This window comes from Macrobrachium nipponense, chromosome 26 (genome assembly GCF_015104395.2).
Source record: "Macrobrachium nipponense isolate FS-2020 chromosome 26, ASM1510439v2, whole genome shotgun sequence".
Taxonomy (NCBI): domain Eukaryota; kingdom Metazoa; phylum Arthropoda; class Malacostraca; order Decapoda; family Palaemonidae; genus Macrobrachium; species Macrobrachium nipponense.
The window spans coordinates 73,066,396-73,083,895 of record NC_087215.1 but is presented as its reverse complement, the minus strand read 5'-3'; the positions used below and the strand labels follow the sequence as shown (position 1 = coordinate 73,083,895).

The following is a 17,500-nucleotide window of genomic DNA, read 5'->3' as shown; positions in this document are numbered from 1 at the left end:
ACACGCTTATAAGCTCTCTCTCTCTCTCTCTCTCTCTCTCTCTCTCTCTCTCCTCTCTCTCTCTCTCTCTTCTCAGTTGGAGGCAGGGTGGAGACTAATACAGTGCAAAGGCCAAAACAGTCCACTCCCTCTGACAAGTTGTCCACAAAGAAATCAATTCGACTATCGGATCTTTCAAGGTTTCATGTCCTGTGACTTGGCATCAGTCGACTCACTATAGTGACAAGTTGATGGCTGCTTTAGATTAAGAGAACTCTGCGTATCCCTGTCTACTGGCTTAAGTCGAAGAGTTCAAAAGAATAAGAGGCTTGACGTGGACCTTTGGTTTGGAGTCTCACCAGCCTACAGAGATGAAGATTCAACTGACATTCAACTGACTTTCTTGACACCCATGTTCTTTGAGAAGCATATATGTCTTTCCCTTTTGTTATTTATTTATCTATTTACTCATTTTATTGTTTTTCCTGGGACCTAGGCTAGATAAGGCTACTGGACTGGCTATCTCATTGGTATGTGACGCTTTATATAAAATTGTGTAACTTGAATTCCCTGCCAGTCTGGTCCCTTATATATAAATATGGAAGTCTTCACTAAGGAAAATTGGCGATGGAATGGGATATCAAATTTAGTCCAAAGGGCAAGCGCTGGGACCTTTATAAGGTCATTCAGTGCCGAAAGAGAAATCGAGATCAAAACGATTTTAAAGGTGTGGGAAGAAATAGTATTAGTGATGTTGAACGCTAATGGCAATACATAGCCGATTACTCTAGCATTAGGATACAATAGGAAAAAGGGAAATCGCCTCAGTACGTAGATCAAAGTGAAATTGCCGATGACGGAAAGGTGTTTGTTATAGTTCTTTGATGAACAGGAAAAAACGATGAACAATTTGGGAGCAACGGCTCTCCGAGCTTCGGAACAATAGAATGATAAAGATGACTCGAGAGGTGACATCGTATGTCGGTGCGTGGGAGCCATGCAGCGACTAATTGCTAGTTAGATGGCGTTCTCATGGTTTATACGAACGTTCATTTCTGTATCCTGTAGTTTTTTGGTTTGCTTTATTTTCTTTCTTTCACGAAAGGGCAGTTTATTCAGCAGAGCTTTGCAAAAGCGAACGTATGATTTTTCGAAGTGTTTTATAAGAGTAGATCCCCACTTCTAACACTATCTTCATCATTATTATTATTTTCATTCAGAAAATGAGCCCTAATCATAAGGGACAAGCCCATCAAAGGGTCCACTGAGTCAGAATTCAAGATTCCGAAGAATGTGGCATTTATTAGGATGAAGTAAGAAGAGGTAAAGACGAAAAAATATATTAATAAATCAATAAATAGGGTTGCGTTTTAAGTCTGTCAGTTGGGTTCGAGCTTTCATGAAAACAGCCCGACCCTTGGTTGGTAACCCTGATTATGGCACATTACTGCTCGTACCAGACCACTATATTTGATTCAGGTTTCAGGAAAGTCTTCATTTTCGCCAGCTGGAGTCGTAAGCGTTCAACCCTCTTATTACCTCCGGAATTAGGATCAGTATGAGACCATAAACTCATGCAAAGCTACTTATTCCTGAAGCCTTTATTCTACAATTTATCAATGCCCTTATTGCGACAGTAAGGGGAAAGGAATGTCAATGTATAGAAGACTTCTCCTGATTGTATATGAAAAGTTTATCTTTTCTACAAGGTTATTGTCTCCTCCGCCAATTAGTTGTTTTACCTTCCATTTTACTTTCTTTAAAGCAGAGACGTAAACATTTTAGATTGGCTGAAATGTATCACCAATTTTTTTTTCTTCAGAGTTTTATTATTATTTATTATTCAGAAGATGAACCCTATTCATAAGGATCAATTCCGCAGGGGCCACTGACATAAAATTCAAGCTTGAAGAGAATATTATGGTGTTCATTAGAAAGGAGTAACTAAAGGTTAAAGGAAATAGAGAAAGAAGAGATCAATTACTAAAAAATGAAAAATAGAATAGCAAATGAATAGATAAATAGGCGAAAAAAGTCAGCAAATTCTGAAAATACCAGGAGAATGTCCTGTACGTTACAAGAGTGTATTATCAGCCTCTTAGATTAACGATGCAAAACATCCACTGACAGTAAGATAAAGGGCATTCTTTCCTACGGAGAAATGCAAGAAGTGAACCCCGAAGGGGCCAGGCCACACCGTCATGACAACATTACCAAGATTACAGTTGCAAGAACAGGATGCGTCCTCAGACGCTTGGCGGCGTCGCGGGATTGCGTCATTGCAGACACACAATGAGAGCAAATTAATGCTAATCCCGCTCGATGAAGAAAGGAAGACGAATGACGTGAAGTACCGGTGGAGAGAGAGAGAGAGAGAGAGAGAGAGAGAGAGAGAGAGAGAGATAGTAAGAGACCAGTGTTTATATGGAGTTTCCTTTTATGATATGAGAGAGAGAGAGAGACCTTACCTTACAGACCTTACAGTTCGTTCGGGTTGCCCCAGGTCCCTCAGTGTGAGGCGCCTCTAATGTCTACCAGAGAGTTGCTAGTACATCTTCCGGTATATTTTGCATCTTCCAATCTTGGATGGTCTGGGATGCAGTTTAGATATTTGTCGAGCTTATTCTTAAACACATCTACGCTCACTCCTGATATATTCCTCAGATGAGCTGGCAACGCATTGAATAGACGCTGCATTATCGATGCTGGTGCGTAGTGGATTAATGTTCTGTGTGCTTTCCTTATTTTTCCTGGTATAGTTTTGGGCACTATTAATCTACCTCTGCTTGCTCTTTTTGATATTTTTAGTTCCATGATATTTTCTGTTATTCCTTCTATCTGTTTCCATGCCTGAATTATCATGTAGCGTTCTCTTCTCCTTTCTAGACTATATAATTTTAGAAGGATTGTAGTCTTCCCAGTAGTCTAGTCCTTAACTTCTTCTATTCTAGCTGTAAAGGACTTTGTACACTCTCTATTTGTGCAATATCCTTTTGATATGTGTACCATATCATATTGCAATATTCAAGTGGACTACGAACATATGTTTTATAAAGCATAATCATGTGTTCAGCTTTTCTTGTTTTGAAGTGCCGTAACAACATTCCCATTTTTGCTTTACATTTTGCCAACAGAATGGCTATTTGATCATTGCATAACATGTTCCTATCATCATCACACCAAGGTCTTTAACTGCTTCCTTATTTGTGATTGTCTCATTATTAGGTCCCCTATATGCATATAGCTTTCCTTCTCTGTCTCCATAATTTATTGATTCAAATACCATCCTATTTACCTCTGCCCAATCATATACTTTGTTAAGGTCTCTTTGTAGAGCGTTCCTATCTTCATCACAAGTAATTTCTCTACTTATTCTTGTGTCATCAGCGAAACTACTCACTACCGAATCCTTAACATTACTGTCTATGTCTTCAATCATAATAACAAACAATATTGCAGCTAGCACCGTACCTTGTGGCACACCGGATATTACCTTGTTTCGTTTCTCCGATTTCTCATCGTTTGCAATAACTATCTGTTTTCTGTTGTGTAAAAATTCTTTTAACCATCTTCCCTACTTTATCTACGATATTGTGTTTTCTAATTTTCTTTGCTAATATTATTATGGTCTACTTTGTCAAAAGCTTTTGCAAAGTCTAGATAAACCACATCTGTTTCATTTTCCGCTTTTCATATTTTTGAATATGTTCTCACGGTGGACTAACAGTTGGGTTTGTGTACTTTTTCCGGGTACGAAACCGTGTTGTCCTATATTAAACAAAATTATTTTTTATTAAATGTTTCATAATATTTTTCTTCATTACCCTTTCATACACTTTCCATAATATGTGATGTTAGACTCACAGGCCTATAATTACTTGCCTCTAGTCTTGATCCACTTTTGAAAGTAGGGGTGATATATGCTAATTTGTGCTCATCATAAATCTTGCCTGTATTTACACTTTGTCTTAATAATATTGCAAGTGGCTTTGCGATAGAATGAACTACTTTTCTTTAACAAAATAGCAGGGACTCCATCCGGCCCTGCAGCAGCTCCATTTTTAATTTCATTAATTGCCTGCACAATATCAGCTTCATTAATTTCTATGTCAGCTAAATATTCACTATTTTCGTCCCTTACTTTCTATATCATTATCTTCATTATCTATTCTAGGGGTGAATTCTCTCTTATATCGTTCTGCCAGTATGTTGCAAATTTCCCTTTTTTTTTTTCATTCGTTAATCTCCCTTCAATTCTCAGAGGGCCTATTTCATTCTTCTTTTATTCATCTCTTCGCATATGAGTATAATAGTTTGGGGTTTTGCTTGATATTTAATAGGGTTTTTTCTTCCAAGTCCCGTTTTTTCATTTTCTTTGATTGTATAATCTTTTGTTCTGCATTTTCTATCTTATTTTTTAGTCTATAACTTTCATGCATTTTTTTCTTTTGCAAGACCTTTTTTCCACTTTCTGATTTTCTGGAACAAGATCTTCTGTCTCTTGGTATGCATGAATGATGTTTACTTTCTTCTTCGGTATATATTTATCCACTATTTTCTCCAATATTTTATATAATATCTCCGTATTTACCCTTATGTCATCACTTACGAAAATGTTATCCCAATCTTTGTTTAATTCTTCATTAATTTCTGACCATTTTATATTTTTACTGTAGAAGTTGTATTTTCCATATCCTTCCCACTTTTTCATTTCTTGCTTATCTCTATTTTCACTGCTTTGGAATGAACTGTTAATTCTATGACATTATGATCTGAAATACTCGCATTATAAACTATTATTTCTTTAACATAATTCATCTCGTTCACAAATACTAGGTCTAAAAGTATTTTCCTTTCTTGTTGGCAGGTGATTTATTTGTTGAATGTTGTATTCTAGTACCATATCTAATAGCTTTTCAAATTGCCTCTTATCTTCTGCACTACTATTACTCTCCTATTCGTTCTTTCCATTCTACGAAAGGAAAGTTGAAGTCACCAGATAGGAGAATCGTCCAGTCCTTGTGATTTCTACTATATCATCCAATTTTTTCAATTATTAAGTCAAACTCTTTAGTATTAGGAGGGTCTATATATTACTATGTTCATCAATTTTTTCAGATTCAAATTCTACCGCTATTAGTTCACATCTGAGTTACTATATTTCTCATATATTTTTTCCTTGTTTTTTGTCTTTCCCATATATTGCGGTTCCCCCTTGATTCCTATTTTTTCTAATATCTGATCTATAAGTGGAATCCTTTTATTGATCATCATTCCCAGTCTCTGGGAATACCAGGTTTCACTTATATTCTTATATCTATTTCTTTTCATTTGGGTTAGTTCTTCTAAGTACTCTATTTTCTTTTGAGATTACTCGTAACTAAACCTGCGCATTCATCACTATGATGGTTTGCGTCTCCTTCATAATATGGTAGTAATAAGGATTTTCCCATGTCTCTTTTCTGTTCTGGTATGTTGTTCTTTTTTTCATTTCCAGAAATTCTGACATTAAAAAATCCAACTTTTCCATAATATTTGATCTTCCTTCATCATAATTATTCATTTTGTGTCTGAATCTGCAATTTTCTCCGTTTCGCAATATCCTCTTGCAATAATAAATACAGTTATTATCTCTTGAGTAGAATTTCGGAGCTGATGCTTTGAAATTTTTGCTGACACCTCTGCATATCTCATTGGTGGTTTGCTTTTCTCTTTTACTGATATTCTTGATTTCTCTCTTTATTTGTTTCTTTCTATTTTGGTTTTGGATTTTATTACTTGGTTGGTTATTTATTTGATTATGATTCATGGCTACAGGGTGCATATATTTTGCATTTTTTGTCGAACTTACATCCTTTTCCTTCTTTTAGGTTTTTTACATATTTTTGGATGCAGATCTCTGCAATCATCCCCATAGCCATCTAAGTATGCACATTTCACCATATATTTCATAGTTTTGACATACCTTAGGATGTTTGTAGTAACATCTTTCTCCAAATCTGCAATTCCCTCTTTTCAAAAGGTTGCAGATTTGTCTTCTTGTCTATTTTTTCCTCTTTCCCGTCATTGTGTAGATCTGGTAGAGCCTCTTCGGATTTGCTTTTCTGTTGTCATATCGTAATTTATTTCTTCGTAGGTATGCTGCTTTATTTGCCATCATATGTAGTATCAATGAGTATCTCTGCATCATACTTTTATCTTGTTCTTTGTTTTCCTTATTTTTTTCTGTCATTTCATTTTTGTTTACTTCTCTTCCGTTTTCCTCTTCTTCTTTTTCTTCTTCTTCTCCTCTTCTCTTCATCCTCAACTATTTGTACATTCAATCTTGATTTAATAACATTGTCTATCATGATAGACATGTTGAACAAAAAATTCTTGTATCTTTTCTCAAATCTTGCATTACCTCAGCACACTGTGGATGGGTCGGAATGTTGCATTGCAGCACATTTTCTGATTAGGTTTGTGGATTGACTATGCTATACCAAACCTTAACACAGTGCATGCTTTTGGCATTCTTTTTCCTAATGCATCAATTAGGATATTCACAAAGATTCACCTTATTCATTTCTTTGTCGGAATATGTTGGTTTTATGTATATTTTCTTTATGAGTCTCTTGACCACTGGATTTTTATTTGGCAACTTCTTCAATTATTTTCAAGATGTTTTCATTAGATTTGTTCCAGTTTGAAGGATTGGATAATCCTTCTAATATATCTATGAATGCTTTTTGTATCTTTTTGGTTAGGACTGTGCTGAGTTCATAGATGAGAAATGCCAGTTCCCTTCCTGCTACCTCATCGTATTGCGAATCCGCCAAGCAAGCTAAATTACGCCACCTCTTCCCGCAGTTGGAACTTACTGCCATCTTGTTCTGATTTCAGTATTACACTTGTTAAACTAACTTAGAAGACGCTTTATCCTACTATTTTCACACTAATCTTATCACCGATAGTTCACGAACACTTCTAGATATTTCTCAAATTCTAGTCGTATGTTAAACTTGTGATATCTGTTGATTAATCTGACTTCACGCGGGTACGTCTCACCAAGCAAGATGGCTACTACGAGAGAGAGAGAGAGAGAGAGAGAGAGAGAGACCAGTGTTTATATGGGCTTTCCTTATAGGATGAGAGAGAGAGAGAGAGAGAGAGAGAGAGAGAGAGAGAGAGAGAGAGAGAGAGAGAGAGAGAGAGAGACCAGTGTTTATATGGGACTTTCCTTATATGATGAGAGAGAGAGAGATGAGAACGGGAAGAGACATAGTGGGTTTATATGGGCTTAGGCTTATCTTATAGGATGAGAGAGAGAGAGAGAGAGAGAGAGAGAGAGAGAGAGAGAGAATGGAATAGACTAGTGGTTATATGGGCTTTTCTTATATGATGAGAGAGAGAGAGAGAGAGAGAGAGAGAGAGAGAGAGAGAGAGAAGAAAATTGTAAGTCCAGTTGCTTTATGGGCTTTCTTATATTGAGACGAGAGAGTGAGAGGAGAGAGAGGAAGATTAGGGAGAGAGAGAGAGAGAGAGAGAGAGAGTTGTAAATCTGTGACAGCAAGGATTTTTTAGATTAAATACCAAACGGAAAAGAGAGAGAGAGAGAGAGAGAGAGAGAGAGAGAGAGAGAGAGAGAGAGAGAGAGGAGAACATGACTGACATGAATAATAACGTATTTCTTTCGTATCTCTGTTGTGACATCTTTTATTGTCTATTGTATTAAATTCGTTTTATCTTAGTTAAATGACTCTCTTCCTCTTGTCAAATAGATTAGGATGATTTACTGCCTTTTCTCCAATTTCTTCATTTTCATTCCATTCTACTCTTCACTAGAACTTACGGGGAACTGTAACTTTTGTTTTCAAATTTTAAACGCATTGCCACAGCAACAATAAAAAGCTAATTCCTTTTATTTTAATTTTTATCTTGTATAACAATAGTTTTACCAATAATAAAAACTAACATTTACTGTTCTGATATACATAAAACTATTTTTTCTTCTCTACCACAATACACCGGATGCCACGAGGTCTATCCATCTCCCAGTGATAGATATCTTATCTTACGTGAGAGATTATCACTCATATCTATGACATCTATTTTTGGAAACTTTTCATTGACCTCTCTTGGCCCATCCTGTGGGTCCATTGTATTATCGGTCGTAACTTACCGTGTTATCAAATAAACCTCCGTTTGTAACAGAAGTGTCGTAAGACAATTCGTGAACGTCTGGTTTTCACGTTTTTCGTTCAGTCTTTTTGGATGTGAGTTTGACAAAAATGGAAAACTAAATTCAAACTGTTCCTTCTCCAAGCTTCATCTTCAGATCCTTCTCAGTTATTTTCTGGGTCATTTTATCTCGCTGTATCACCAATCCAATTCTCTCTTAACCCCGTAGGAAGGTAGTGTCATCTGTGCACTTCATGTGGTACACTGTAGGCACTAAATAAAGGTCGTTTGCAGAGTCCCTTCGGTCCATAGCTGCAGTAACTTTTTACCCTTTTACTTGACTTCAGTTCCCGCTTCCTTTCTCCCACCTTATTGTCCAACCACTCCAATATCGTATTTTCATCTTAAGTCCTGAATGGCTGACGGTTCTTGGCTATATGTCTTTAACTCCATAACTTGTATATTAATCATTTACTTAAATTTTGATCTATATATTCATTAATTCATTCATTTCTCATTCTTGTTTAATAACTCATCTCTTCTTCTCTTCTTTCTGCATTTTCTATTGCCTCTTGGTACGTCTTTCTATCGAACTCCATAAGATTCTTCGGAAGCTTGGATGTCAAGTCAATGGTGCCTGTGATGGGCCTGTTCCATATGAACAGGGAACATCTCAATAATGATAACGATTCATTCTGTAAGTCCGCTCTCCAATACGTTCGCGGGATCCTCTTAACGCTTGACTGCCTCGTTGCCTTTCGTTAGAACAAAGAAGACGAACGGAATCCCACGACCCAGTATTGTCTTTGTATAATAAAAGGCTTTGACAATGGATCTGTATGTTATTATTAAGCTGAATGTTCCTTTCTCTTTTGATAACAAACAGGCCATTTGTATTGCTTTCACGTCTTCTCCCTATTTACAAGCAGTCAAACTTTGCATGAATCAAGCTGTCAGTACATAAGTCCAGGTATGAATACATGAATGAAGAATTAGGTTAACCACAAAGTATATTGGTTGAATACCGTTACTTAAGCTTTATTTATATATATGTGTGTGTATAAATATGTGTATATATACATATATGAATTCATCTCCATGCGCTGGTTCGATTCCACGAGACGACGAACTTATAATCAGCTGAGAAATTTCCTTCCGGTTAACATAATGTAAAAATATATTATTTCCAAGGTCCAACGAATTGGATATTGAAGGACATTTGTAGCTTAATGTTTATATATATATATATATATATATATATATATATATATATATAATATATATATATATATTATATCTATATATATACATATATATACGCAAATGCTATTGCCATGGTTTGGATTCTTCCATTATATCAATTTCCATGTTCCTTAAATGCCCTAGTTCAGGTCTGGGGCGTACATGCCCAATTGGCATCCACGTTAACAAAAATGGTTTAGGTTCCACAGGACAACTGAAAATTGACTTAGTCCATCTTTCGTTACTTTATTCCTTCATTACTGTAACAAGGGAATGTACCAATTTGATCAAATGAATTAGTATTATATGCATCCAACTCCTGTTAATCGATGAAAGAAATAATTGTGCCTATACGGTTATAAGGATTTTTATTCTGTCTTAGTTTTTATCCTTTACAATATAAGCATTTTATTTTGCAGCTTGGTTAGCTAATTAATGACCCATTAGGTTTGGTCCGTTCAGTTTTTGCAATAATAATAATAATAATAATAATAATAATAATGGAGAAACAAATCCACAGTTATGTAAATGTACATATATTTAAATTTGAAACTTTAAGGAAAGACATCGTTAAAGTTTTGCGTTTATATATGTACATTTACATAACTGTGGATTTGTTTCTCCACTTGCAGACTCGTGCTACTATGAGGACTTTAATAATAATAATATAATAATAATAATAATAATAATAATAATAATAATAATAATAATAAATTCCTGAAGCCGAACCAAGTAAGAGACTCTGGGGGAAAACATATGGAGCAATCCAGTATCACACAACAAAACATGCAACATGGCTCCAGGAAGTCAAGGAAGAAGAAACAGGGAGAATAAAACAAAGATTCACAGACATCACGACAGACACAGTCAGACACCAACTAAAGGAAAATGCCAAAACTGGAAAGCCCCAGGTCCCGATGAAGTCCATGGATACGGCTCAAAAACTTCAAGGCCACGAATAGCAGAACAACTCCAGCATTGTATCTCAAATCACCAAGCACCCAAATGGATGACCACAGGAAGAACATCCTTAGATACAAAAAGACAAGAGTAAGGGAAATATAGCCAGTAAACTACAGGCCTATCACCTGCCTACCAATAATGTGGAAGTTACTAACAGGTATCATCAGTGAAAGGCTATACAACTACCTAGAGGAGACAAAACACCTCCACCCCCACCAACAGAAAGGCTGCAGAAGGAAATTGTTGTAGGGGCACAAAAGACCAGCTCATTGGATAGACAAATGTAATGAAGAACAGTAGGAGAAGGAAAAACCAACCTAAGCATGGCATGGATAGACTATAAGAAAGCCTTCGACATGATACCACACACATGGCTAATAGAATGCCTGAAAATATATGGGCAGAGGAAAATACCATCAGCTTCCTCAAAAAATACAATGCGCAACTGGAATACAATACTTACAAGCTCTGGAATAAGACTAGCAGAGGTTAATATCAGGAGAGGGATCTTCCAGGGCGACTCACTGTCCCCACTACTCTTCGTATAGCCATGATTCCCATGACAAAAGTACTACAGAAGATGGATGCCGGGTACCAACTCAAGAAAAGAGGCAACAAAATCAACCATCTGATGTTCATGGACGACATCAAGCTGTATGTAAGAGCATCAAGGAAATAGATACCCTAATCCAGACTGTAAGGATTGTTATCTGGGGACATCAGGATGGAGTTTGGAATAGAAAAATGCGCCTTAGTCAACATGCAAAAAGGGCAAAGTAACGAGAACATGAAGGGATAAAGCTACCAGATGGGCAGCAACATCAAACACATAGATGAGACAGGATACAAATACCTGGGAATAATGGAAGGAGGAGATATAAAACACCTAAGCCAGATGAAGGACACGATCAGGAAAGAATATATACAGAGACTCAAGGCGATACTCAAGTCAAAACTCAACGCCGGAAATATGATAAAGCCATAAACACATGGGCAGTGCCAGTAATCAGATACAGCGCAGGAATAGTGGAATGGACGAAGGCAGAACTCCGCAGCATAGATCAGAAAACCAGGAAACAAATGACAATGCACAAAGCACTACACCCAAGAGCAAATACGGACAGACTATACATAACACGAAAAGGAAGGAGGGAGAGGACTACTAAGTATAGAGGGACTGCGTCAACATCGAAAACAGAGCACTGGGGCAATATCTGAAAACCAGTGAAGACGAGTGGCTAAAGAGTGCATGGGAAGAAGGACTAATAAAAGTAGACGAAGACCCAGAAATATACAGAGACAGGAGAATGACAGACAGAACAGAGGACTGGCACAACAAACCAATGCACGGACAATACATGAGACAGACTAAAGAACTAGCCAGCGATGACAATTGGCAATGGCTACAGAGGGGAGAGCTAAGAAGGAAACTGAAGGAATGATAACAGCGGCACAAGATCAGGCCCTAAGAACCAGATATGTTCAAAGTACGATAGAGGACGGAAATAACACATCTCTCCCAGCTGTAGGAAGTGCAATACGAAAAATGAAACCATAAACCACATAGCAAGTGAATGCCCGGCACTTGCACAGACCAGTACAAAAAGAGGCATGATTCAGTGGCAAAAGGGCCCTCCACTGGAGCCTGTGCAAGAAACATCAGCTACCTTGCAGTAATAAGTGGTACGAGCACCAACCTGAAGGAGTGATAGAAAACGATCAGGCAAAGATCTCTGGGACTATGGTATCAGACGGATAGGGTGATAACGTGCAAACAGACCAGACGTGGACGTTGATTGACAAAGTCAAGAAGAAAGTATCACTCATTGATGTCGCAATACCATGGGACACCAGAGTTGAAGAGAAAGAGAGGGAAAAGATAGATAAGTATCAAGATCTGAAAATAGAAATAAGAAGGATATGGGATATGCCATTGGAATCGTACCCATAATCATAGGAGGGCACTAGGCACGATCCCAAGATCCCTGAAAAGGAATCTGGAAAAACTAGAGGATGAAGTAGCTCCAGGACTCATGCAGAAGAGTGTGATCCTAGAAAACGGCGCACATAGTAAGTGATGGACTCCAAGGAGGCTGGAGCAACTCGAAACCCCACACTATAAATACCACCCAGTCGAATTGGAGGAGTGTGATAGAGCAAAAAAAAAAATAAAATAATAATAATGATAATGTCCCATCAGGTTGCGTCAGTTAATTTTTTGAATAATAATAATAATAATAATAATAATAATAATAATAATAATAATAATAATAATAATAATAATAATAATAATTTAAAAGATTCCCAAAAACTCTCTGTTAAGGTTTATTTTTAATTACACTTGTACCCATACATATCTGGGGATTTGTTTCGTAATAATAGTAATAATGATAATAGTGTTACAGACCTGCCCAAAACGCTAACTGCACGTAACAATTGTCTAAACGGATGTCGTAAATCACCTTCATGCTGATGAAGAGCTTTCGAAAAGGTTTCCTCCTCCTCCTCCTTCCCCTCCTCCTCTAAGAATCTTTCCAAACCGTTGGGGATTTGGCTCAGGGAAGGAAAGAGTCCTGGTGGTAGAAATGTTACCTGAGGTAACATAGCCTAACCTAGGCGCATGCGCCCTTTGAACTGGCAAAACACCCAGCCATGAAGATTTTGATATCACCTGAGATCTTAATCTAGATTTACGTTATTTTTTTTATCTTATTGATATACGGTAAAGAGGAAATTAAGAATACTTTTGTGCAATTACCTGCGGTGACGTAGCCTAACCTTACCTGGCATTTGTGTCATTGCCTGGTCGGGCTCCCTACCATAGAAATATCAATGTTACGACAGACTTTCATCTAGAGATACTTTATTTTTCGTATTTTTTACGTCTTAGAGAGATCAAATAAAAAATATCTTTTTTATAATTACTGAAACGATCACAGTACTGTTTTACTTCACAGGCTCTGGCAATAATTATCAAAAAAATAAAAAAAATGATGTAACTGGAATGTACTTGTTTGTATGATATCTACAAGATATCTTACGTACTCATAGGCAGACATAACTTGCAGGCTTCCAGAACAAGGGCATCGTTTTAACCCATTTCATTCACGTCATATAAAATCGATTGATCTTAGTTTTCAAGCATTAATTTTAAGGGCAATATATATATATATATATATATATATATATATATATATATATATATATATATATGTGTGTGTGTGTGTGTGTGTGTGTGTGCGTGTGTGTGTGTATGTATGTATATAGACGTGCAAGTTATATGCAAGGCATCTAATATTCATTAGTGGTCGCCCATCCAGGAACTGACCATACCCAATTTTACTAAAATGTAGTGATTTAGAGAATAGCAGCCTAGAAACACTCTCTTTATGCAAACATTCATATAAAGATTGATGGGCTCTAAACGGCATTCGAACAGCTTATCAAAAATGTCTTTAATTCATTCACACATATGAGTTCCTGTTATGATATTAAGCTTCATAAAAATTACCTGCATGAATTATTCAGTTATTTTGAAACAGCTACATCACAATAGCAATTTGAAGGGTTGATATGCAATCACATGACTAAAGTAATAACATTCACATAAATTTCGATTAAGATCATGTATGAGTCGATTAGGATTTTTTTTTAATGATTTATTCAGTGATTGTAATTTCCTTTTACTTCCAGGTGAGTTCGCCGGGTTGTCACTGATATGAGAGTTCGGGATTTCGTAAGAGCAGTATTTGGTGAGTAGAACTTTTCCTTGCACACTTCATCCCTTCATAAAATATGAGTGTGATATATTTCTACGTTTTGTACCTTATTTTATATGTCGTCCACTTATGAGAACCACTCACTGGGGCTATGGGGCTTGATCTCTGGATATTTGTATATACTTGATTTTAATGTGCCAATGTATAGTGCATGGGTACAATGATGAATTATGAACTAGAACTCTCATTCCATATTTTAAAGCGACTTACGTACTATTTTAAACTTTCATGAATGAAATAAGCAAAAACAGCTAATGTTTTTTCTTAAGTTATTATTGTCAACAAATAGGACTTGAGTGGACTTAAGCAAAGGGGCATGGAACCAAATTGGGCAATTCATTGTGGGTCAGGAGTCATAAAAAGTTAAGAACCTCTGCCTTACATCATATAAAAACGAATATTCACGTGCATGCATGTGATAACATATATAAAAATGTACGCGTTTTTTTTTTATCCATGAAACACCTATTTCCAAGGGAAAGGAAAAGACATCGATCATTGGAAAACTCACTCTTGAATTGTGGATGAACAGCTTGTGCAGACACTTCCACAACATAAGATACTTAATGCCCTTACAAACTCCATCAACTCGGATTCAATTTCTTCATGCAGATCTCACCATTTGCAGTTTTTTTATTTTTTTTTTAGATCCATTTACTCATTCACAGTTTTCCCTGCACTCGGTTTATTATGTAGAACTACTGCAGGCAAGTGACCTAACGTTACCAAGTATCATCATAAGCAGAAATTTCTCAAGAATAGGAGAGAGAGAGAGAGAGAGAGAGAGAGAGAGAGAGAGAGAGAGAGAGAGAGAGGTTAGGGAGCTGGGGGTGGGGGACGTTAGATAATGAGGATGAGAGTCTTGCATTCTCTGATATAGAAGTGACATCATGAGTTGATATTTCCTTTTTCATTTTTTTTTCTTCAGTTTAACCAGACCACTGAGATAATATTAACTCTCCTAGGGCTGGCCTAATTTCCTAAGAATAGGAGACACAGTGAGAGAGAGAGAGAGAGAGAGAGAGAGAGAGAGAGAGAGAGAGAGAGAGTCAGTTTCCTGTACTAAAAAAAGAGGATACAAAAAAAAGTAACCCTTTCCACTTCTTGCTTATACTCTCTTGTCAATCGATGACCTCCTGATATAGATATTCATGACCATGATCCCTTTGAGCTTTATATCATGTTTGGTTTTTGTTTTCTTTGAGATACGGATTCGTTTATATATATATATATATATATATATATATATATATATATATATATATATATATATATAATAGATATGTATACCCTATATATATATATATCATATATATATATATATGTATATATATGTACATATATATATATATACATATATATACATACATATATCATACTATATATATATATATAATATATATATATATATATATATATATCTATATCTATATATATATATATATATATATATATATAGATATAGATATATATATATATATATATATATATATATATATATATATGTATATATATATATGTGTGTGTGTGTGTGTGTGCGTGCTTGTGTGTGCATAACATATATTTGAATATATAAGTAGTCATTATTATTATTATTATTATTATTATTATTATTATTATTATTATTATTATCATATTCATAGATGATCCCTAATTTTAAGGAACAGACCCAAAGGGCAACTGACTTGAAATTCAAACTTCCAAAGAATATAGTGTTCATTAGAGAGAAGTAACGGAAATTAATAGCAAACACAGAAGCAGAGATTAGTTGTAAAAAAGAAAATACGAATATGAATTATAAAGAATTAATGAAAATATAAAAATGTCAGTGAAATATCAAAATGCAAGGAGAATTGTATATATATATATATATATATATATATATCATAGCTATATATAGTATTATATATATATATATATATATATATATATATATACATACTTACCACCCATGGTAGCTGCCCCAATTTCACTACCACAAGAAAGCAACAACGCTGCTGTAGTAACCTTGAGCCAGGCAGGCTATCAAGCCCTGGAAAGCTCATGGTCCCACAGCTGAAGTGTTGCAAGATGCTGTCTCGTTTGCCCACGATACCTGCCCGTTCCCAGAGAGAGAACTCAACTCTCCCACCTGGGCAGTTTTTTTTTTTTTTTTTTTTTTTTTTTTATTACACGTTCCATTAACTTTATGATCACCCCGTCGGTCCCGACAGAGACTATAATGGGGAAATTGGTTTTCACACTTTCTGGAAGAAGTCGTGGGGGTCATTTTAAAGACTAATTCCTTATGAACGGATGCCATAAGTAAAAGTTTTATCTAATTTGGTTTTCGTAATTAACTTTTTTTTTGTGTGTGCATCGGTTTAGCTGACCAAGAGAGAAAGATCTGAAATTAGTCTTCGCACTTTCCTGATGACGTCGAGATCAATCTTAAAGAATAAATCCGAAGCTAGATTGCATTTTCCATAGAGGATTTAATATCAGGGCTAACCAGCAAATAATAGAGGATTTCGATGAAGAAATTATGGTACCATTAAGGAGACCAAAATGTAGGGAACTCTCCCAAACTTTTCGGCTTGTTTCGAAATTTCCCGTAAGTGGATCTGCTGGGGTGATATAAAATCTATTACTGGGAAAGTAAATCCACAGTAGTGTGCCTGTTTGATTTTGCTATTTAAATTATGTGCAGCAGAAAGCAGGTCATCGAAAGCCTTCTGCTGTGTATATTTTAATTAACAAAATCAAACAGGCATACTACTGTGGATTTTCTTTCCCATTTTATTGACTCATACGATTATAAGTTTTCTTTAAATCTATTATTGGTTTAAATTAAGCAAAAAATAACTGCGTATATATACAAATGTTCGACGTATTCTAATATGAGATAGCCTGCTTCTACTAGCTTAAACGCTTTAATCAGTCTCCCCTAGCAAGCAAATCAGTAGACATTATAGAGTATCTGCAAGTGCCAGTCCTGTCTTTCCCAAAATCTAATCAATTGTTGTCAGTCACAATGCCCTTAAATATTTGTAAAATTCTACGAAAAAATTTTACGTGATTCCTCTAATAAACAAACAAACAAACAAACAAAATCCATACTTTACAAACACGCATAAAGATGATTGCGTTGTGAAATTACGGTAGTTTCAACGCTTATAATTTCCTTATGGTACTTTTAAACCAAGGGTAATTGAAAGGTTTAGCATGAGCAATAAGAAGCGAAAAACTAAACCCACAGGGTATTTATATTTTAGCAGTTTGTCATCTCTCTCTCTCTCTCTCTCTCTCTCTCTCTCTCTCTCTCTCTCTCTCTCTCTTGCGAGCATAGAAGGATCACTATGTCATATTTTGGTATATTACCATCAAACCTTTCCCTA

General features: G+C 35.9%; 1 protein-coding gene across 3 annotated transcripts in view; it reads left to right on the top strand.

The window, feature by feature from the left end:
* Positions 1-17,500, top strand: part of LOC135200422 (mucin-2-like) — a 234,632-nt gene that overhangs the window by 132,717 nt on the left and 84,415 nt on the right. Inside the window, exon 1 of one of the 3 annotated variants that reach the window (XM_064229053.1) lies at positions 14,043-14,096. The exons of the other annotated variants lie outside the window; for them this stretch is intronic. Within the exon in view, the coding sequence (XP_064085123.1) occupies positions 14,063-14,096 (34 nt within the window). The 5' untranslated portion in view covers positions 14,043-14,062. Of the gene's footprint in view, positions 1-14,042; positions 14,097-17,500 lie in introns of those variants that run through there. 3 annotated transcript variants of the gene reach the window in all.